Source organism: Emys orbicularis, chromosome 20 (assembly GCF_028017835.1).
Source record: "Emys orbicularis isolate rEmyOrb1 chromosome 20, rEmyOrb1.hap1, whole genome shotgun sequence".
In the NCBI taxonomy this organism is placed as follows: domain Eukaryota; kingdom Metazoa; phylum Chordata; order Testudines; family Emydidae; genus Emys; species Emys orbicularis.
In genome coordinates, this window is record NC_088702.1 from 14,175,600 (window position 1) to 14,197,830 (window position 22,231).

Consider the following 22,231-nt stretch of genomic DNA (forward strand, 5'->3'; position numbering starts at 1 on the left):
GCCAAGGTAGCCCGGGAGGGGTGGGGGAGGAGGGAAGCACAGGGGTGGGGTAGTTGTAGGGGCACCCCCTAGAATGGCATGCAGCTCACCATAGAAGCAGCATGTCTGGGGCTCTGACCCGGAGTGGCCGTTTGCCTCTCTTGTTCTTTGGTAGGCTTCATGCGGCACTACTGTGGGTCCCTGTTATAACCTCTGTCCTTCATGCCCATGGAGATTTTTTCAAATTTCGTCTTTTGGAACAGAGTTCGGATAGCACGGATTCATCTCCCCATACAGAGATCAGATCCAGAACCTCCCGTTCGGTCCATGCTGGAGCTCTTTTGCGATTCTGGGACTGCATGGTCACCTGTGCTGATGAGCTCTGCTTGGTCACCTGTGCTGATCACCTCGCCACGCTGGCCAAACAGGAAATGAAATTCAAAAGTTCGTGGGGCTTTTCCTGACTACCTGGCCAGTGCATCGGAGTTGAGAGTGCTGTCCAGAGCGGTCACAAAGGAGCACTCTGGGATAGCTCCCGGAGGCCAATATTATCGAATTGCATCCACAGGGGACAAGGAGCGGGGGGGGAGGGTTGGGGGTTCTGAGGGGGGCGGGAAGTGGGAGGGAGTGGAAGGGGTGGGGCGGGGCTAGGGCAGGACGGGGGCGGGGAAAGGCAGGACGGGGGCGGGGCTAGGGCAGGGCTCCTCCCGTCCTCTTTTTTGCTTGCTGAAATATGGTAACCCTAGACAAGGGCTAAGGAGCCACAAGTACTCCTGTTCTTTTTACATCTCCTATGACTCATAGCGCCCTTTAACTACAGCTCCCGTGGTGCTCCGCGTCCAGTTCGACCTGTTCAAAATGACCGCCCTGCGCTCTAGCGCTACCCTTCCCAGAAGGCAACGCACCGGTCCGCAGACACGACGCGGACTACAGCACCCAGCGTGCCTCGCCAGAGAGGCCGGGCGGCAATTGGGGCTTGGGCGCTGATTGGTGGCGAGGCAGTGATTGGCGGCGATACTCACCAATGGGAGGGTTGCAGACGGCTGGGCCCGTGGTCGCGCTCGGGTGGTTCCGAGTAGCTGCTGCTGGTGTCGGCTGGAGGGAGGTGAGAGAGGGGGGAGGTGTATGGGATGTAAGGACGGTGTAGCTAGGAGGAGGGTAGAGCTATGTGGGGGGAAGCGGCCGTAGGGGGCGTATGGGGAACGTGGGGTGGGTGGGGGAGTTCTGGGGGGTGTAGGGGGTGCGGAAGTGTATGGAATGTGGGAGTGTTGTCGGTAGGAGGGGGTGGAGATGTGTGGGGTACATTGGAGGGGTGGGGGGAAGCGTAAGGGGTGTATGGGGAACGTGGGGTGGGTGGGGTTGGAGGTGGGGAGTGCTATGGGGGAGAGTTCGGGGGTGGGGAATGTGGGGTGGGTGGGGCTGGAGATCAGGGTGGAGCTATGTGGGGGGGAGAGTTTGGGGTGGGGAGGTGAGATATGTGTGGGGTAGCTCGGAGGGGTGCGTGGGGGGAAGCGTGGGGGTTGATGGGGAATGTGGGGTGGGTAGGTTGGGGTAGAGCTATGCGGGGGGGAGAGTTTGGGCTGTGGAAATGGAAGGAATGTAGAGGATGGGGGGGGTCTGTGGGATACGTGGGGGTTGGGTTGAGAGATGTATGGTGGGGGGGGGGTGAAGATACCGGTGGGGGAGAGTATGGGGTGTGTGTTGGTGATACCGGGGCTGGAGAGTGGGGTATGTGCAGTGGGGGGGTGTATGGTACTGGGCTCTTGCCTGGTCTGCACTGGTGTGTACGGGGTTGTGTGTGCGTGGTGGGCTGGGTCTGGTCTGCATTGGGTGGGGGATGCAGGCCCGTGGCAGTAGGTTGGCAGGGTAGTGGGGGGCTGCGTGTGGGCCGGGGAACGGCAGGGCCTCTGGCTGCCTCTCACTGCCCCCAGAGCACCCATGGAACTGTGCTTGAAGTTCAGAATCCAACTGTTTCCCAGCATGGCCTGCCCCAGGTACTATCTTGTCCCAGAGTGGCCCAGAAACTGGCCAGTAGTACCTGGGCGTTACTGCCTCTAGCTGGCATTTGGCTTTGTCAAAGCAGAGTGGTCTGGAAATCGAGCAGGTGCTGTCCCCCGCTGCAAACTTGGCTGGTTCTGGTTTTGCCGCTACGTTTGGTAGACGGATGGCTCGTGGTTTCCAATCCACTATCCCCAAGGAAATGGGCCCAGAACGGAAAAAGCTACTGCAGCCAACACCAGGGAGACAAAAGCCCTGAAATCCTGGATTGTCCCCTTTCTAGAGGATGTCAGTTTGGCTGGCTGCAGACATGAAGATGGTGCAGGTTTTGTGCAGCGTCCTGAGGCGGAAAAGCGTCTGTGAAGTGCTGCTCCATTTCTCCCTCTGCCCTTGGGGGGCTTTCGGGCTAGCACGTTTCCCCTTCAGTCTGTCAGCTGGAGCTGTGAGTGCAGCTGGAGAACTTGGTTTGTCGTGCTATGCACTTGGCCCATTTCAGCCCATTATATCAGCGAGCTAATCTACAAAGAGCAGGGAAATGACCCTGGTTTCTCTCTGTGTGGCTTTGCCCTATGGCTAGAAAAACAGGCCAAGCAAAAGCTCTGTACCGGGTTGCGTTGGGCAGTCGGTCCCTTCGTTGCTGCTGTTTTGTCGCACTGAGCGCTCCAGTTCTCTTTACAAGCTGGTTGGTGACTTATTTTGGATTCCTGAGGGCCAATAGAGCTTGTTGTTGTTGAAAAATCTGGCAACCTGATTCAGCATGGAAAGGGTCAGGACTCCTGGGTTCTATTTCCCTCCGCCCCATCCCCCTTCTGAGCCAGGATAGAACCCAGGAGTTCTGACTCCCAACGCCCACTGTCTGTAACCCACCAGACCCCATCCTGCTCTCCATGGCTGTGTCCCCGTAGCACGTTCTCTGACCCCCGGTCTCTCTCTCTCTCTGCAGGGTTCCCGGCCCCAGGTCACCATGCTGCCTACAAAGGTGGAAATCGAGAAGCAGGGTAGGTTCTGTAACTCTGTGGATCTGCCTGAAGAACCCTGGTGGTACCAGACGGCAGGGTGGGCACCCCCAGACACCTAGTCTGGGATTCCAGCTACCCCCCAGCCAGGCACTGAAAGACTTTCCCACCCCCACAGCTGCTCTGTGCCCAGCGGCTGATCCATTCTAAGGAGGCCACAGAAACTACACCCCCAGGGGGAGGGTGGTCATGGGGGAAGTTGGGGTTACATGCCTGTCTCTGCATGAGCTCTATCCACCCTGGGCATGTTTTGATCCTCAAAATACTTTGGCGAGTGGAGGGTCCCAGTCGCTTGCCATCCAGGATCTTCGGGGCGCAGACCCAGGCATCCACAGCCATTCAAAGGGACAAGTTTTGTGACAGTCCGGTCAGGGTTCAGGGTGCAATCCAGCCCAGTGAGGGGTTGTCTCCACTTGCCCTGTAGCCTGGGGTGCCTTCCAGTGCTTTGGCTACGAGCATCCAGCAGCAATCTACCAGCATGCAGGTCACACCTTGAGTGTGTGCTAGACAGCCCTGGACCAGCAGCCTGTCTGCAGCCCCACCAGCAAGCTGACCCCAATGTGTTCCAAGTCCTGAATTTCCCCCAGAGTATGCTCTGCCACGTCCAGCCCTCTCCTAGCCAGTTCAGAGAAGTAATGTGGTTCCTTTGCTCCTCGAAAGACACCCACCCATCACAGCTTATTAACCTCACCGGAGTGAATGCACCCGCCATTTAAACACAGCGCTGAGTTGTCTTGTAGTAAGAATAAGACCCATTTATGAACAATAGGACATAAGTGATGCTAAGTAAAAACAATCAAGTTAGAAAGGGGTACAGGCAAAAGACAAGTGAAAACCATATATCTAAAACAATCTATCAAGGTGGTGGTCAAGATGGTCTGTCTGCCCGCTTGCTCTTCCCAGCCTCAATCAGGACCTTCACAAAAGCACAACACGCTGGCTTCCTTGGTCCTTTTAGGTTCAAGAACTTTACCTAAGCAGATTTCTCACCTGTATTCAGTTCCAGAGACTTCAACCCCCCTGTGGTGGAAAGACCCGTTTTTCTTAGCTTGCAAGAGCTCTGATCTCTTGTGTCTAGTGACGGGTGCCAGAGGTGGCTTCTGTCCTTGCCTTATTCCTTCAGAGAACTTGTTCTAAGCAGCAGGTTGTTTGTTTCCCATGGGCTTCCCATCCCCTGTATGGTTTCTGTGTAAATGGGCCTGTCTGTTGGTTGTGATCACACCTTGCTTAACCTCCTGGGAGGCAGGGAGCTGCCTGGCTGGAGTGAGCTGTTTCTCCCTGTGTGTGGACACAGGCTGTAAAACATAACCTCACTAAGTGTCAGTATTTCCCCCATAGCACTAATACAGACATCTCCCCAGGATATTCATCACCAAGTGTGTCATTAGCTTTCAGAAAAGACCTCACTTGATACCTCTGATAATACGTAATATCGTATGCAACCTGTTGAGTCAATTGCTTATCATTGAGGTTCAGCGCCCGTGGGGGCCCCCCCCATCTTTATAGCACAATCAACCTTTGCAATGTTTGCTTTGGACAGTAGAACCCCGACCCAGCTTCTCTGGGCATGTGGGTTCAGTGACATTGTAGTTGCAATTGCAGATGTGTGTAGAAAGCCAGACAACTTTGTGTGGTCGAAGGCATGTCAAGGGCTGATAAGGGACAGAAAATCTTGGCTGAGAAGCCTGTTTTGGCTAGTCCAGACTTGAGCTGTCACAGACACCTCACTTGCTGGGTTAGGGGCTGCACTAATGCAATCAGGGGACAGTAATAACCCCCCCACACACACACCTGCTTTCTGAAGCAAGAATCTGACACCCGCTGAACAGAATGATTCTGTCATAGAAAGAGAATGCCGGGCCGGAGCGTGGGCAGTGCAACAGAAATTCTGGGGCCTAACTGATCACTCTGCATTAGCATGATGGCTCCAGTCCCAAACCGCTCTGCTGGAGCGTGACGCGCCAAGAATATGAAATGGAAATTGTACATAGAAAGGGAACAGACCCTGGTCCAGGAAACGGGGCCTTTGGGTTGGCCAGCGGGTAACCCTCCTGCAGCGTTGTAAGAGGGGCAGGGGACCTGAAGCATGCCTGGATTCACACCCTTTGTACAAAATACGCCTTGGGAAGTGCCAACGGAAAGCTCGTGACTCACTGGGTATTAATATCATCGTGTAGTGTGGCTGCAGGCAACTGGTGCAAAGTTATGGATGGAAACTGAAATGATAATTGGCAAGTGGTTGCCAGCCGAGCAGGAGCTACCCCACTGTAGCCAGAAGGGTGAGTTTTCCATTCCTGCAGTACTCTGAAAGACCGTGAGAATGTCATGTAAACAGGCCCCCACCACACTCACAAAGGGGGGAGGCGAATAGCCAATCACATGTCTCGTGCATTCGGTTACACCGGCAGAGGCAGGACTAAATGATTTCCATCTTGGCAGACAACTCCAGCGGGGTGGTAGTGGGACAGACCCCACGGTGCCACCTCACAGCTGAAATAGGCTTTTGTCGTTGACATTTCTGAGGGGCCAGGTGATCTGGCTGTCCCCTAAGACGACAAAGGATCTAGCCCCCTTTGACTTTGGGGGATTGATCCGGCCCTTGGGGTTCGGTCAGCCAGTTTGGTGGAGACGTGGGGAGGTTTTACCTTCCACCACGTCTGCCTTGTTAAGTTTCAGTCACTAGACCCTTTCTCTTGTAACTGTTCGTGCCACTTGAACTCATTGCAAAGCTCTCTTTGGAATTACATGAACGTTATTTACGTTGAATCTCAACCCATCCCGGGCTGTGTTTGAACTCAGCTGTTGGGGAACTTCAGTTCAAGTAACAAACAGTGGGCTATTGACTCTGTAAAGAAGCAGCAGACCCAAACCTCCCTCTGATTGTCCCAGGACAGGACTGGACATCTCAGAACATAGTTTGGGGAGATTCCGGGCTGGATACTGCATGGACTCACCTGACCCATTGGTAACCAAGGCTGGGTATCGCAGGCCGGCTCCTGGAGCAAAAGTGTTGGATGAGGGCTGCCCAATACCTGGCCATAGAGTGCATGCTTGGTCCTGACCGGGGGCGTCCCAGGCAGACAGCTACAGTAGCAAGGTGTTGTGAGACATGTTGCGGTAAGGGAAGACACAACTCTTCCCCCGTCTGGATTGCCCCCCACAACGTGACAGATTCTGTTTTGCCTCCCTGTGTTCAGGTTTCTTCAATTCCTGTCCCAAAGCAGTCTTTGGACCTCCTGTGTTCTGTCCTGGCTTGGGGAGGAGAGTGGGGTATAGTGGTTATGGCAAGGGAAGGGAGGGGCTTGGAGTCAGGACTCCTGGGTTCTATTCTAACCCTGCAAGAGCCCCAAGAGACAAGGTGCTAACCCCTTTGCTCTGGCCAGTTGTAGCTTGTGTGTTTAGCTCTTCCCTACCTGCCCCGCCCCAGAGATGGCTGCATTCCAGCGCCGGGCAAGCCATCCCTGTGCGTGGAGCCCTTTGGGATGTGCAGAGCCTGGAGGGGCTGGCCATGTGGGAAGGCGCAGGCTCCTCTCCTACCATCGCGCTCAGGGCTCCATGTGTCTGTTATACTTCCCACCGCAGATCTGGAGACGACCAACGCCCGGAGCCGCCTTGATGCTGTGCTGCAGTGTCTGCTGGAGAAAAGCGATGTGGACCGGTGGGTGGAGACGCACGCAGATTGGTGGGGGTGTGAGAGCATAGGCTGGGAGTTGGGCTTAGAACAGAGCTGGGGGCATATGGGTCCTTTCACCTCTAGGGGTCACCAGTTCTAATCCACCCCCACGACAGGAGTCTAACGGGCTGCCTTGGGGCAGCCGGGAAAGGGACACGGGGCCTTTCCCTTTTAGGGGGCACCCCTGGGCGGGGGACTGGCTGGCTCAGGGGTGTGGGGAATGGCAATGGGGCCTTTCCCCTCTTGGGAGTGCTGGGTCCCTCCAGCCCCACGGCAGTGGGTCAGCTGGCTCAGGGGCTGGGCCCCCAGGGTCGCATGCCATTGGGGACAGGATTGGGCTGGCTCTGATTCGGACTGACATGCTCCTTGCAGGGAGCAGATGGACGAGGATGCCGGGAAGACATCCAGCGACCCGCTCAGCAAGTAAGGAGCCTCCGGCCAGGAGCTGTTGGGGGGGCTGGGTGGGGGGAGCCTTTTTCTTGGGGCCACTTGAGAAAGCAAGTCAGAGCTTGGAGGGCCCGTAACGTTCCAGCGCTGAGCTGTGGGGGTGTCTGGATTGTCCCCTTCACGCAGCGCTGCGTTACCCCAGCCGGGTTCAGCTCCCCCGCGCCCCCGCTCAGCTGGACAGATTCTACCCCACTGACCTCCACCCTGCTCCTCAGACCCCGTTCCTCCTCCCGGGTCAGGGGTGTGGGCAGGATTGGAGCAGGGGGCACCATGTCTAGCAGCTGGGGCCTGCTGCCCCTGAGAAGGGTGGGGGGCCTTGCACCTCAGGCCTCACCTCCCCTCTCCTCTTGTCTTTGCAGGGACTCCTCCCCCTCCGCGGCTGGGAAGAGGTGGGTACCTCCAGCGGCATGGTGCCTCGCTGTGCGCCATAGGGCTGCCAGGCCCAGACACCACTCTGACGGGAGATGGACAAGCAGATGGGGGCCTGGGGTCTAGTGGGTTAGAGCAGGGGGGCTGGGAACCAGGATGCCTGGGTTCTCTCTCAGCTGTGGGCAGGGAGTGGGGTCTGGTGGGTTGGGAGGGAGGCAGAGTCAGGATTCCTGGGTTCTCTCCCTCTTTAGCCATTTGACCTGATGCAGTCCCTTTGCAATCAGCACCTCAATTCTGTCTGTGAAGTGGAGGTGACACCCCCAGCTCTTGGAAGGGCATTATGAGGCTGAAGTTGTTTGTTGTTAAAGAGATTCTCAGGCAATAGTCACTGTGTGGCTGTTCCCCAGCTGCCCCACCCCAGAGCTGGCTGCATTTCAGCACTGGGCGAGCCTTTTGCGGGGTGTGGGGGTGGCAGGACGGTGCTGGGATGGGGATATCTGTGTGGGGAAGGGCTGGCTCCTCTCTCATGATCATGCCCAAGGCTCCATATGTCTGGGCCCCCATTTGGCCCTATGGCGGGGAGTCCCTTCTATGGCCTGGCCTCTGTCCCTGGAGGTGTCGGGGCTTGGCTGTCCACCATTGATCTGCCCCACCCCCACCCCCCGGCAGGCCCTCGGCACGGTTCTCCCATCACCGGCGCAAGAAGAGGAAGGAGACAGATGACGGATTGACTGAGAGTGGCCAGCAGAGACAGAGTAAGTGGGGGTGGGGCATGGGGCCTTCCCCTCTAGGAGGTGCTGGCTCCTATTTGACCCCAGGGCAGGGGAGTGGCTGGTTCGGGGGAGGGGGGGACTGGAACACGGCGGGGGGGGGGCAGGGAATGGGGCATGGGGCCATACCCCCCTCCCCAGGGGGTGCCGGCTCAGATCCTGGGCGGTGGGCTGGCTAGAGGGGGTTCCCGTCTGACGGTTTTGCTGCCCTGACCCCCCAGACACCTACATCATCAAGCTGTTTGACCGGAGTGTGGACCTGGCGCAGTTTGCAGAGAGCACCCCGCTGTACCCCATCTGCCGGGCCTGGATGAGGAACAGTCCCGCCGTACGCGAGAGGGAGCGCTCGCCCAGCCCCCCGCTGCCCGCCCTGCCTGAGGATGAGGAGGTGGGGGACGTGGGGGGAGGGGCTGTGTGGGGTCCCATCCCCCCCATGGGGCATGGGCTGTGTGGGGTGTCCCCTACCCCCACTCTGTGTTCCCAGGGGGCTGAGGGGCAGGAATGGGGGAGGGGCTGTGTGGGGTTTACCCACCCCTTGCCGTGACCTGCTCTGCGTTCCCAGGGGGATGGGGGAGGGGCTGTGCGGGGTCCCCCCACCGCTTGATGTGACCTGCTCTGCGTTCCCAGGGGGCTGGGATGGGGGAGGGGCTGTGTGGGGTTTTCCCATCCCTTGCTGTGACCTGCTCTGCGTTCCCAGGGGTGAGAGGGGCTGTGTGGGGTTCCCCCACTCCTTTCCGTGACCTGCTCTGTGTTCCCAGGGGGCTGAGGGGCTGAACGGGAAGAGCCAGAATGTGTACAAGCTGCCCCCGCCGTGTGCTGGCCTGGAGAATGCAGGCGGGGAGTCTGTGAGCGCCAGGATACCCTCCCCACTGCCGCCCGAGGACGGGGGGTCGCTCCCTGACACGGTGAGGGAGGGGCCCCGGGCGGCTATGTCCACCCCCTGCCCTGCCCAGGGTCTTGTGCCAGCTGAGCTTTGGCCTCTTCCCTCCCCCATCTGCAGGGGGTGCTGCAGCCCCCCTCAATCTGCCCCCCATCCCTCTCACAGCCTAGGCTGCTGCCCCACCACCCTCCATGGGTTCCGTGGGGTCCCCGATACTGGGTCCCAGCCTTGCAGGCTGCCTGCCCCCTATCTCCCACCTGGTTCTCTCTACCCCCGCCCCGACACTCTTCCTACCCGCTTCTCCTGGGGCCCACCCCCCAACTACCCATCTCCCCCCACACACTATGCGCCAACCATGACACTGCCCCTCCTCCCCGGGGTGTTCACCTCCTGCAGGCTCCTGCTCTCCCAGGTTTCCCCCCCCCCAACCTGACATGTTCTCTCTCCCCCTCCCCACCCCGTAGACCCCTGATGCACGGCCCTCGATGTCTTCTCTCATCTATAAGAACATGGAGCGCTGGAAGAAGATCCGCCAGCGGTGGGTGTGCCAGAGGGGTGGGGGGAGAGGGTGTTCTTCCCCCGGGTGGAGTGTGGGCTGGGGGTGCTTCAGCCTTGGGGAGGGAATTTGGGGGGGAGGGAGGGGTTCTTGACCCTCCTGCCCCATCTCTGCTCTCTGCTGCCCTCACAGGTGGAAGGAGGCATCGCACCGGAACCAGCTGCGCTACACTGAGAGCATGAAGATCCTCAAGGAGATGTACGAGCGGCAGTGATGGACCCCACACCCTGCCCAGGCCCCCCTCTGGGGGTGGGGCTGTGCTGAGGCCCAGCCACTGGGAGTGGAGCCACTTGGGTGCCCTGCCTCCGGGGGGGCCACTCCTAGTAGAAAGCAGCCTCATACCCTGGGCTTGGTGCTGGGGAGAATTGTCTAGCTCCGGGCTGCCCCTCACGCCCCCTTTCTGTCCCCTGGCTGGGCTCTGTGTGGGGTAGGTCTGCCCCCTAGTGGAGGCAGCGGCTAGTGCATGTAAGGGGACCTAGTCTCCCATCCCACCATCTCTCTTCCCCCTCTCCCCCCCGCCCCCATTCCAACATAGCCAATAAACGGAGTCCCTGGCGCCTGGCTCACCTGTGTCATGGGGGGGGACAACACCCCGGAGTAGCCCAGGGAGAAGCCCCCTTTGGGGGGAATTCCCAGCTGGAGGCAATGCAGCAGGGGCAGGGAGATGGGGTGGCTGAGAACAGGGGTCCTGCCTCACTACTGTGGGTAAAGGGGCTCAGGTGGGGCCAGACCCCTGTAAACCCCACCTGAGCTGTTGCACAAAGGGTTAATCAGCCTTGAGTGCCCCCTTCCCCTCAAGAACAGAGGGGTGTGTCTCAGTGATGTCATGCTGGTGCAAAGGGGCGGAGCAGGGCATTTGCACCGACCATACGCTGGTGGCCCGGCCAGCCAGTGTCTGGCAGCTTGTCCAGCATGGGTGTTGGGGTGGGTGTCAGGGTGGGACAGGGCACCAGGGGCTCTAGTGAGGGGGTACAGTGTGGGTGGGGCCTGGGGGGAGCATGAGGTGAGAGAGCAGAGTGGGGGGTGTTACTGTAATCCATGCCCCTGTGAGTATGGTTACATGTGTACTTCCTGCAGCGCCCCCACCCCACATATGCAGCCATAGGTACACCCACATATGGCCTAGGGCCACCCTGGCTATCTCTCTCAGCCCCAGGCAACAGGTGCGCCCTAACAGTGCCAGAAAACAGGCGCACCTCACAGCCCCAACCCCCTGTTATGCTCTGACATACAACTCCAAACTGCTGCCTGCCATGCACAGCCCTGGGCAACAGGCGCCCCTACCCGCCACACACAGCCCTGGGCAACAGGCGTGTTCTGCTGTATAATCTTAAACAGGTGCACCCTGACACATCCTCTCTGCTACGCACCACCTGCCCCCATTGCCAAACAACCCCAGCCAGGTTCAGCGTGACCACCACTCCTGTCCAACAGGTACAGACCAACCACCGCACACAATTCCTACCATGCACCCCTGTGACTTATCACCACTGCTCCCCGCCCTCCTCCTAGGCAGCACCCCTGGGTGAAATCCCATCCCACCCCACCCCAGCAGTGCCCCTCAGAAACAACCACAGGGAGGCACCGGTCAGGCAGGTGAGTGGAGTTTATTGGCCGAGCTCCCGGCTTCATACAGCACCAGCCATAGATAAGAAAAGACCCTGCAAAGCAGCTGGGGGGCGGGGGGGGGGGCAGGAGCAAATCCCAGATCTCTGCTCCCCTGGGCCTGGAAAGGGGGAGCCCCTGAAATTCTGCTGTCCCAAGGGGCTGGGGGAGTGTGATGCCCACAGGGGGTGGGGGTGTCCCTAGTGGGGACAGGGGGACCCCCTGACTCCTGTGGGGGGGGGTAGAGGCGGCTCCTTGCCCCCCCTATTTCCCGGTGACGGCGGGGCTCTGCTGGTGGGTGATGGGGACGGTGCGCTCCTGGGCCTTGCCCTCTGGTTTGGTGGGCGCTGTGATGGAGAGGATGCCATCAGGCGAGAGGGACGACGTGATGGTGGCAGGGTCCACGCCCCGGGGCAGCCCGTAGCGCCGGTGGAACTCGCGGGAGATGTAGCCGTGCTCGTCCTGGGGGCAAGAGAGAAGGCATTAGTGCGGGGGGGAGGAGGGTTCGGGGGGACGCCCTGGGCTGGGGGGGGCCATACCGGACGCTCCTCATGTTTGGCGTGCACCTCCACGTAGTCACCCACCACCTTCACGCTCAGCTCCTCAGGCGAGAAATGCTTCACGTCCAGCAGCACTGAGAACCGGTCCTTGTCCAGCGTCATCTGCAGGGGCAGACCAGTGGGTGAGGGCAGTGCCAGGGGTGAACTCGCTGGGGCTGGGCACTGTCAGAGGGAAGCTCACGGGCCAGGGCTGGGCACTGACCAGGGGCAACTTGCAGCGCTGTGGGTTGGGACTGCACACTACTGGAGGGAAGCTTGCAGCGCCTGGAGCTGGACACTGCAGGGGGGGAGAGCTCAGGGGGGGCTGGGGCTGGGCACTGCAGGGGCTGGCCAGCTCGCAGACCGGGGGAGTGGGGAGACACTCGCAGGGCTGGGGGCCAGGGCTGGGCACTGCCGAAGGGAAGCTTGCAGTGCCTAGGGCTGGACACTGTCAGGGAGAAGCTTGCAGTGCTGGGGGCCAGGCATGGGCACTGCTGGGGGAAGCTCGCAGTGCTGGAGTTCCACCCCTCCCGCTGAGCGCTGCCCCTGCCGGGCCCTGCAGATGCTGGTGCGGTGAGGGATGCAGAGCCTGGGGGAGGATGGAATAACGGGGTCCAGAATTGGGGTGGGAGATAGCTGCTCCCCCCACCCCCCTGGCCGGCAGCAGGACCAGCTGGCAGCAGGCGCCGCACGGCACAGGAATGTTACCATAATAGGGCAGCCTCTGCTTCTGCCCTGTCACCCCTCTCCTGCTTGCTGGGGCTCCAAGGGGTGGGGGGCACCTGCACCCCAATATGCCTGTGTACAGCAGCACCCCCCACAGTCCCCCTGCTCCCAGAACAGCCCTGGGGGAGCTCGTACCCCTGGCTGGGGCACTGGGGTGAGGCTCTGGTATTTGGGGTATGGGCCTGGCAGAGCAGAATTTGCGGGTGCAGAGTGGATGCAGGCCATGCATGGATCTGGGGGTACAGTGAGCACAGGAAACACCTGGATTTGGGGTTGCAGAGAGCAGAGGCTAGCCCTGGATTTAGGGGTGCGGGGGGGGGCAGCAGGGAATGGGGATGCAGGGAGGGACAGAAGGGGTGTGGATTATAGGATGCAGCAAGGGGACATGGCCAGAATTGGGGGTGCAGGGTGGAGGCTATACATGGAGTTAGGGGTGCAGAGAGAGTGGGGGACATTCATGGGTGGGTGAGGGCCCACGTGGCTCCGAGGGGCCAGCAGCGGGTGGGGTTGGTGCGGCTGTACAGGAAGGGTGGAGACCACACACAGATCCAGGGGGTGAAGCAAGGGGGATCAGGGATGTGGGGAGCAGTGAAGGTGATGCAGAGATTTTGGGGGCAGTCAGGGGGTGCAGAGATTGGGGGGTATAGGGATTGGGGACAGTGAGGGTAAGGGGCAGGAGTATTGGGGTGCAGTGAGGGTGGGGCAAGGATTGGGGGAAGGGATTGGTTTAGCAAGGGAGTGTGGGGATTCAGTGGGCAGTGAGGGGGTGCAGGAATTTGGGGGCAGCGAGGGTGATGCAGGTTTTTGGGGTGCAGCAAGGGAGTGCAGGGCTTTGGGTGGGGGGTGCAGGGATTTGGGGTGCAGCGAGGGATGCAGGGATTGGGGCAGTGGAGGTGCAGTGAGGGGATGCAGTGATTTGGGGCAGTGGGGGGTGCAGGAGTTTGGGGGTGCAGGGAGCGGGGGCAGCAAGGGGAGCAGGGATAGGGGGCAATGAGGGGCGCCTGCCCCACCCCTGACCCACCTCGGAGAGGCCGGTGTCGGGCAGAGCCACGCCAGGGGGGCGGGCATGGAGGGGGCCGAGGCCGGCGGCAGGGCAGAGGGCCGCCAGGTCGCTCTCCAGCAGCCCCTCGCCGAAGCGCTGGTCGAAGAGGCGGTTGGCGAGGAAGGGGCCGAAGCCGGGGCCCAGGGGCCGGCGCAGCCACGGGTGCTGGATGGTGACGTCCATGGCAGCTGGGTCGGGGTGTCCGTCTGCACTCGCCCTGCGTCAGGGCCTTATATCCCACGGGCGTGGAAGGCGCTAGAAGCCTGGGCGAGGAGGGATGGCTGGGCACCGGGCCAAGGGGAGGGCCGGGCTGCCTGCCAGGCCTGCGGGGCCAGGCAGGACCGGCACAGACAGACAGACCGACCTGCACTGATGCGGACAGACACACAGGGTGGGCAACCCCCCCATCCCCAGCCGCCTGTCACCAGAGACAGGCCGAGTCTGGGGCAGGTCGCAGGCCTGGGGGAGGAGGGGGGGAGTCCCTCCTGGCCAGGGGTCTGGGAAGCTGTGAGCGCAGACAGACAGCACTGCCCCTTCAGCTGGAGGAATGGACAGACAGACATCCCCATGGTTCAGCCCCTCCAGCAGGGACAGACAGACAGACACGCCCCTCCTCCCCCGCCCAGAGCTCAGCCCCTCCAGCTGGGGGACGGACACCCCCCCCGTGTGTGTGTCTGTCCAAGCCCTACTCTGTGCACCCACACCCCCATGAGAGCCCCTCGGGGAGGCTGGCTGCCAGACACAACAGACTGTGCCCCTCACCCCTGACCCCCACCCCACCAGGACCCGGCTCCCCTCCCCCTCCTCCCAGCTCTGTGAGCACCCACCCCACATGTTTGTGGGCCACTGCCCGGGGAGGGCGCTGCATGCGGTGTGTGCTGGGGAGGGGCAGGGGAATGGGCGGGGGTGGGTATCCGGCACCTGCACCCTGCCCCAGTCCCAGGCACATGGGCACATTTGTTTCCCAACCTCCCCCAATCCCATTCGGGGAGCTGCGCCCCAGACACAGAGCCAGGCTGGGCTGGCCGGGCACAGGAGGGGCTTGGGCATGGAATAAAGGAGCATTGTCCAGGAGATTGCGTTACCAGGGTCCTGCCTGGCTAGATGCTGCTGCTGGGAAGCTCACACTGCCCAGGTCCTGTTGGGCCGGACACTGCTGCAGGGAAGCTCACAGCAGCAGTGTCCCTAGCTGGCTTGAATAAGCAAAAACATTGTGTGTAGTGCTTAGAGGATTGGCAGGGGGGGGCTGGGAGCCAGGACTCCTAGGTCCTTTCCCCGGCTCTGAAAGGGCAGTGGGGGCTGGGGGTTAAAACAAGGGGTCTCTTTAAGGCTCTCTGTCCTAGGTACCACCCAGCAAGATTCTGTGCCCAAAGCCTGAGGCCAAAATGTGCTCATGTTACTATATCAGGGATTAGCCCATGTGTCAGGCATCCGGCAAGGGACTGTGGCTAAAGTGCGTGCCGCACATGGGGGGCTGGGGGGACTGGCTGGCTCAGGGGGATGGGGCATGGGACCTTTTCCCTCTAGGGGATGCCAGCTCAATCCAGCCCCGGGGCACGGAATGGGGCCTTTCCCCTCTAGGGGGCGCCAGCTCTGGTCCGTGCCCAGATGGTGGTCTCTGTGTAACGAGTGTTGTGGGTGTGAGCAGGGGCACACCGCGACGAATCCCGCACACTGTCCGATGCCCCTGGCATGACACCTGCCAAAGATACGAACCCAGCTACAGAGCCACAGCTGGACACGCGTGCCACCTGGCTCGCAGCCCCAGACACGGCTAGAGAATCCCAAACACCGACCCAGCTGCAGCCTGAGCCCCACAACAGCTGCAAACACAACCACAAACACATGCATAGCTGCAAACACAGACACAGCAAGACACACAACCATACCCACAGCCAGACACACACACAGCCAGCCGCAAACACGAGACAGAACTGCCACAGCCCACAGACACAGCCAGACACCCCCACCCAGAAATGCACAGCCACAAACACATGCACAGCCACAAACACAAGACACAGAACAGCCACAGCCCATGCCCCACAACAGACGCAGACACATCCAGACACACACAGCCACAAACACAGTGAGACACAGAACAGCCACAGCCCTGAAACAGCTGCAAACCCAGACAGCCAGATACACACACAGCCCAGCCACACGCAAGGAGTCACCGCAGAATTGAAAACACCAGCCGCAGCTACCCCCCAGCCCAGCCTCCGGATCCCCACAGGCCTGGGTGGTTTTGTCTCCCCCTGGGCCACTGCAGCCAGCCCCCCATAGCAGCGCAATAACCACCAAAAAGCTCCATCCTGCTGCCCGCTCCCTGGTTGTGGGCACAGGGGGTGTCAGTGGCCGACACACAAAGGCCCTTCAGTGATAGGCTGATCCTACAAGCAGGGAGAGAGCGCAGGCAGGGCACAGGAGACGAGAGCCAGAGAGAGAACCCAGGTGTCCTGGCTCTCAACCCCCGCTGCTCTAACCCACCAGACCCCACTCCCTTCCCGGAGCCAGAGAGAGAACCCAGGCATCCTGGCTTCCAGCCCCCGCTGCTCTAACCCACCAGACCCCACTCCCCTCCCAGAGCCAGAGAGAGAACCCAGGCATCCTGGCTCCCCCTTTCTAGCATTACATTCTGGCAAGGAAAGGGTGTTTATCTCCCTAATGCAAAACAGCTGAACTAACTCAGCTCAAACCTGGACCATAAAAATTGACCTGGGGGCTGGGAAGTTTCACTTACAAAATCAGTGTTGCAATGTCTGTCTCACGGGGTTTAACACCCACAGAGCAAGGGCCTGGTGCTCAGATGCAGACACCTGTAGGTGGGGTGGGAGGGGAACAGCTGTACATAATGCCACATGGGGATGGCTCACCAGGCGATGCAGCCACCTCTGGGCCAGGGCAGCTGGGGAACAGCTACATAGCAACACTGCACAGGGACAGCTCAATGGGTGCTGAGATGGAGCCACCTCTGGGCTGGGGCAGTTGGGGAACAGCCACACATAATACTGCATGGGGACGGCTCACCTGGCGCTGAGCCACTGCCCGCTGTAGGCAGAGCAGCTGGGACTCAGCCGTGCGGGCTGTGTAGGGCAGAGGACTCTGGCCCGAGGAGCAGTGAGACCCACGGCAGGATGTTACACTGCTTTCCCACTTTGATGTGCCAGGGCTGGGCCGATTGTCTCACCTGTTCTGAACGCAGGAGCTGGTGGGGCCCTGTAATTAGTGCCGGCCTGACGCCCGGGACTTGTCTGAGCAGCCAGGCCTGGGGAGCAGGCTCGGTCCTGGTGCCTCCCGCCCCAGAGACACTCCACCCGCTGCGTCCCCTGGGGCCAGGGCTCGGTCTCTAGACTAGGCCCCTCTGGGAGGGGAGTGGGGTCTAATGGTTAGAGTGGGAGAGGCTGCAAGCCAGGACTCCTGGGTTCTATCCCTGGCTCAGGGGGCAGGAGCTAGTGGTTAGAGCAGGGGGGTTGGGAGCCAGGATTCCTGGGTTTTATCGCTGCTGAGTGACCCTGCGAGGGTCCTGTTGCCAGGCTGTACTTGAACTCTCCAGTACAGGGAGTACCGGGGGCCTTAGCCTGGGCCTGTGCAGCCCTGTGACTGGGAGCTGGGCGAGGCCCCTAGAAGGGGCTTTGGGGACGTCAGCAGGTAAACTGGGGCCCATGACTCAGCGCTGGCCGTAGGCCATGTCAGCCTGGCTGCTGCCTGGCATAGTGGCTGCGGAATGCGCTCGCTGCAGACTGGGGCGACCCGCAGCAGACAGGGCGCAGCAGGGAGTGGCCTAGCTCACAGCCCACTCCCTGGAGAGTGTGTGTGGGGTCTTTCCTGGGCTGGGGGCGGAGAAGGGGGAGTATCCTGAGCCCCCATGCGGCTGGCTGGTTCCAAGCGGGGAGCTGAGGCTGAGCCAAGGCTGGGCTCCCAGCTGGGCAGTGATATAATTAGGGCCCAAAATAGATGAGTGGAAATTGACGACTGCCACTGGATCCATGCATGTGTGCTGGGGCACGTGTATGTGCATCAGCCAGAGGGTGTGTGGGTCTGCGCGCGTGAGTGTGTGTGCACTGCCAGGGGGTGGGTGTGTTTGCGTGGAGATGTGTGCATATTGTTGGGTGTGCGTGTGTAATGTCTGTGTGTATGGGGGGGAAGGTGCTACCGGGGAACGTGTGGGCGGGTTGTTAGCATGGACACGTGTGCATTGTGGGGGGAGAAGTCTGTGTGTGCACTGGGGGAGGGGGGGTGTCTGCTTGTGCATCTGTCTTTTGGGGCACACACCTGGGCGTATGCTTGTGAGTGCGTGTGTGTGTCTGTGTCCTCTGGCTCCTGGCGCTAGAGGCCCCCCCGGCCCCTGGGCTCTGACCCAGGACGTCAGTGCAGCTGGGTCTGTGGGCTGAGGCTCAGCCAGGGCGCCCGGGTGCAGGGCTGGCAGGGTGGGGACGCTAAGCAAGGCTGGGCCTAGCTAGCAGAGGGAGGGGAAGTTAGGAGGGTGACAAAGTGGGGATTTTCCCTTGTTATGTTGTGAGAGTCTTACTGTTCTGCATGAATGCTGTGTGCGCCTCAGTTTCCCTGTGTATTGCACCAGTGTCTAGGTGGTGGGAATAAGGGTGTGTGACTTTTACAGGGGCTGTACTAGCTGCCTGCAGGAATGCTATGGCCGCCCCTTCATAACCTGAGACCCAGGAGGGGGATACAACCAGGTGACTCTTGGCCCAGGAAGCGAGACAAAGGCCGCAGGAGGAGCAATGGGCAGGGCAGGGGCCAGGCAGCTGGAAGTCAGTCTCGTCTGGGCTGGCTTGGGGGCTGGGGCACAGGGGGAGGACCAGAGCCCTGACTCTGGGCTCCCCCCCCCCCCCCAAGATGGACTTGGCTGAAAGTCAGGGATTTCTGTGCTAACAAGTTCTGTTCTACGCTCTGTTCCCGTCGACTAATAAACCTTCTGTGTCAGACGCTGGCTGAGAGTCATGTCTGACTGTGAAGTTGGGGTGCAGGACCCTCTGGCTTCCGCAGGAGCCCCGCCCAGGCGGACTCATTGTGGGAAGCGCACGGTGTGGCAGGGGATGCTGAATGCTCCGAGGTCAGACCCAGGAAGGTGGAAGCTGTGTGAACGTCTTGCCCTGGAGACAGTCTGCTCCGAGAGAGGAGGCTCCCCCAGAGTCCTGACTGGCTTCGTAGGGAGCAGTTCCAGAGCATCGCCCGGTGGCTCCGTGACAGGCAGTTCTTCAGGTGCCAGGGCTCATGGAAAATGCTGCCCCCAGTAACCATCCCCCCCCTTTTGGTCCCCAGAGGCTGGGGGTTGGGGCCATGGCTCTGACCCAGGCCAGGTTCCTGGGGGGGTGGGGGGATGGTACCCTGAGCCACATGGGGGGGGGGCGTGGACTTCAGGGCCCTGTCCCCAGGGGCACTCACCAGCCACCTGACACAGCTGCCCTCTCCTGTGCTGTGGCCTAGTGGGTGCGAGGGAGGAGGCCTGGCCTGGGCGGGGGCTGAGCCTGGGGGGCCATCCAGGCCCTGGCTTGCTGGGCACAGAGGGGAGGGGTTCCTCTGCCCACATGGGGGCTGCCTCCCACTGCATGGCAGGGTCCGCAGCCCGCAGTGCAGGGAGCCTTGGGCAGCCTGGAGCAGGAGGGGAAGGGGCGGGTGGAGCAGTATGGGGCAGGGAGTGGGTGCCAGCTCAGCCCACATTGAGGACCCCCTCCCCCCAATTGCGCTGGGCTGGTGGGGGGCTGGTGAGGAGGAAGGATCCAGCAGAGGTGGGGACAAGGTAGGAGGCTGAGCTGGAGGGATAGAAGGGGGCAGGGATTTGGGTACAGTCCTGAGCGTGGGAGGGGTCATACTGCTCCGACAGTCCAAAATGAGGGTTGAGCTCCCCACTCCCAACAGGGTGGTGGGGGCGGGGGTAGCCAGGGACACAAACAGACTAGGAAACTTCACTGGGTATGGTGTGGGAAGTGGGTGGGCTGGGAGCCAGGATTCATGGGTTCTGTCCTCCGGTGTGGGAGGGGAGTGGGGCTAATGGTTAGAGTGAGGTGGGGGGCTGGGAGTCAGGTGGGAAGAAATCTCCATTCTGACTGGCCATAATGACAATCTCTCCCTCCCCCCACAACTCTCTGCCCCCGGTTCTAGGGGAAGCAGCAGCTGTCCCAGGAGGAGAGGGGTGGTGAAGTAGGTGACTGGAGTGGACCAGAGACCCTGCCCCAAGGACGGAGCAAGGCGTCCGAAGTATGTCCTGAAACACGCATGGGGGGGCTCAGCAGGGGGCACTGGAGTGCAGGGAGCAGGGCAGGGGCTCAGTAGCGGTTGCTGTGCTGTGGGGAGCAGGCGGGGGGCTCAGTAGGGGGTGCTGTGCTGCAGGGAGTAGGACAGGGGTCAGCAGGGGGGCGCTGTGCTGCGGAGAGCATGGCGGGAGGGCTCAGTAGGGGTTGCTGTGCTGCAGGGAGCAGGGTGGGGGCCCAACAGGGGGCAATGGGCTGCAGGGGGCAGGGGCTCAGCAGGGGGCGCTGTGCTGTATGGAGCGGTATGGGGAGTTGTATGGCAGCAACTCCCTGGCGCCCCCTACAGCATTTCTAGGCCAGTACAGCCTTTCTCAGCCTGCTTTGTGCCCAGTCGAACAAGCCACATGAGATGGACTCTCTGCACCTGGGCTCAGCCCCTCGCTGTACCGGGTCTAGTGTGAACTCCCATGTCCGGAATGTGGGGAAACAGCACAGAGCTGGACCCCTCCAGCTGGGCTCTGAGCTGCCCCTTGGCCAGTGGCGCTAACCCGTCTCTACCGCTGCTGGAAGTGCCGCGCCTGATGCGCGCTGGCTGTTGGCACGGTGCACGTTCCCTCTGACTGACAAGCCCCCCGTCTATCCTACCAGGGGCCCTACGCCACACCTTTGCTTTTTCACGCTGTCACATCCCCTGTCTGTCCCTCCCATGGGCAAGGTCATCCAGGGCTCCCGGTTGCCCAATTTCCCCCCCCCCCCCCGGCATCAGCAGGTTTCACCCGCCCATGCTGGGTTAAGCTCATTAATGAAGAAATTAAATAAATGAGACTCCAGCCGGAGCCATGGGGCATGACACCCCCGCCCTTCTCGGAGTCAGGGCAACACCCCTGGTTGCCAACCTGCCACGCTTCCCTAGGGCAACTCGGCGTCTTTCACACAGCAGCTGGCAAGAGACCCCTGCCCCTCTAGAGTTACTAGCTCCACGGAGCGGGGTGAGGGGCTCAGCAGGGGGCAGTGCTGCACTCCCTAACCCAGAGCAGCTGCTTCCCCGGGGCAGAGCTAGGCTTGGCCGACTCGACTGGCGACAAGAGCGACGTTGCGTTTTACAGCATTTGCAGAGATGGGCACGGTCCCAGCTGTGCACAATTACAGCGCTCAGCATCGTCTTTGCAAGGTGTATCCAGTGACACTTTGAGCATGGCAGGAAACTGTGGGGGGTGGGGGGGGGATCAGACAACAGTCTGCAGAGTCAGCCAATAGTCAGTGACAGGCACTGTTGAGATTGGAAAGGCTAAAGCTGGTTAAAGCGTTAAACACAAACTGGTCTCATCCCCCTGTCTAAAGAGACACGTAAGGAGCCTTCAGCTGTGGCACTGGTCCCAGGCTGCAATCTGCTGGCGCTGCCAGGCAAGGGAGATCTCGACAGGTGGGCTCGTGTGCATCCCGCACAAGTGATGTGTACCGATAAAACCCGGCTCCTTGCAAGCCCAGGCGCAGAGTCCTTCTCCTTCCGGCCCAATAGCTCCGTAACCAACACGGAGCAAGAGGGACTCGGGCCAGAATATTAGGGGTTCCCCTGGGAGGGGAAAGACAGGGGCCAAGCCCTGCTCCAAATCAGGCTGAGCGGTCACACCCCCAGCCCCTCTTTGCGGGGTTAGGTATTCTCTGGGTCTGGCTCAGGCCCGCCTGGCCCCGACAGCCAGGGAACACCTGGTTTGTGAATCCCAGAGCTCCTCTCTACGGCATCAGGACTCAAGCAGGGATTGTGAGGATCTTGGGGGCCCCTGCGTGCAGGACTTGGGTGCCGAAGCCCCTTTGTGGATCCAGCTGCCCAGGGGGTTTTGCTGAGGAAAACTGCTGGCTGCCACAGCCAGGAAATCCTGGGCCCTACTTGTTGTTAGACGGATTCAGTCACAAGCCTGCCTGGAAATCACAGAGATGCGGGGCTGGGAGGGACCTCAGAGAGCAGCTAATCCAGGCCCCTGTGCTGAGGTGGGACTAAGTAACCCTAGAGCAGCCCTGACAGGGGTTTGTCCAGCCTGGGCTTAGAAACCTCCAGTGGCAGGGATCCCACGACCTCCCTTGGATGCCGAGTCCAGACTGAACTCCCCTGGGAGCTAGCAAGTGGTTCCTGATATCTCCCTGGCTGCAGATTAAGCCCATTGCTGCTTGTCCTGCCTCCGGGCACGGAGAACAACTATCCCCGGCCTCTCTATGGCAGCCCTGCACGTGGCTGAAGACTGTTCTCAGGTCCCCGCTCAGTTGTCTTTTCTCAAGACTAAACATGCCCAGGTGTTTCTTTTCCTCCCAGGTCAGGTTTTCTAACCCTTGGATCAGTTTTGCTGCTGCTGTCTGGACTCACTGCAATGTGTCCCCATCTTTCCCAAAGTGCCACACCCAGAACTGGACTTAGGACTCCTGCCAA

At 60.7% G+C, this 22,231-nt stretch overlaps 2 protein-coding genes across 2 annotated transcripts; one reads left to right on the forward strand and one right to left on the reverse strand.

Annotated features, from left to right (window-relative positions):
- The first annotated feature begins 1,003 nt into the window (after nucleotides 1-1,003).
- LIN37 (lin-37 DREAM MuvB core complex component) lies at nucleotides 1,004-10,236 on the forward strand. The gene is made up of 10 exons (XM_065420285.1): nucleotides 1,004-1,084; nucleotides 2,921-2,975; nucleotides 6,576-6,651; nucleotides 7,039-7,089; nucleotides 7,473-7,502; nucleotides 8,152-8,237; nucleotides 8,474-8,640; nucleotides 9,011-9,157; nucleotides 9,597-9,670; nucleotides 9,821-10,236. The coding sequence occupies exons 1-10, from the start codon at nucleotides 1,004-1,006 to the stop codon at nucleotides 9,900-9,902; spliced, it is 849 nt and encodes a 282-aa protein (XP_065276357.1). The 3' UTR covers nucleotides 9,903-10,236.
- A 1,321-nt stretch (nucleotides 10,237-11,557) lies between these two features.
- On the reverse strand, nucleotides 11,558-13,783 carry HSPB6 (heat shock protein family B (small) member 6). Its single transcript, XM_065420254.1, has 3 exons — nucleotides 13,580-13,783; nucleotides 11,833-11,955; nucleotides 11,558-11,755 (listed from the first exon to the last, which is right to left on the reverse strand). The coding sequence occupies exons 1-3, from the start codon at nucleotides 13,781-13,783 to the stop codon at nucleotides 11,558-11,560; spliced, it is 525 nt and encodes a 174-aa protein (XP_065276326.1).
- Between the last annotated feature and the right edge of the window lie 8,448 nt (nucleotides 13,784-22,231).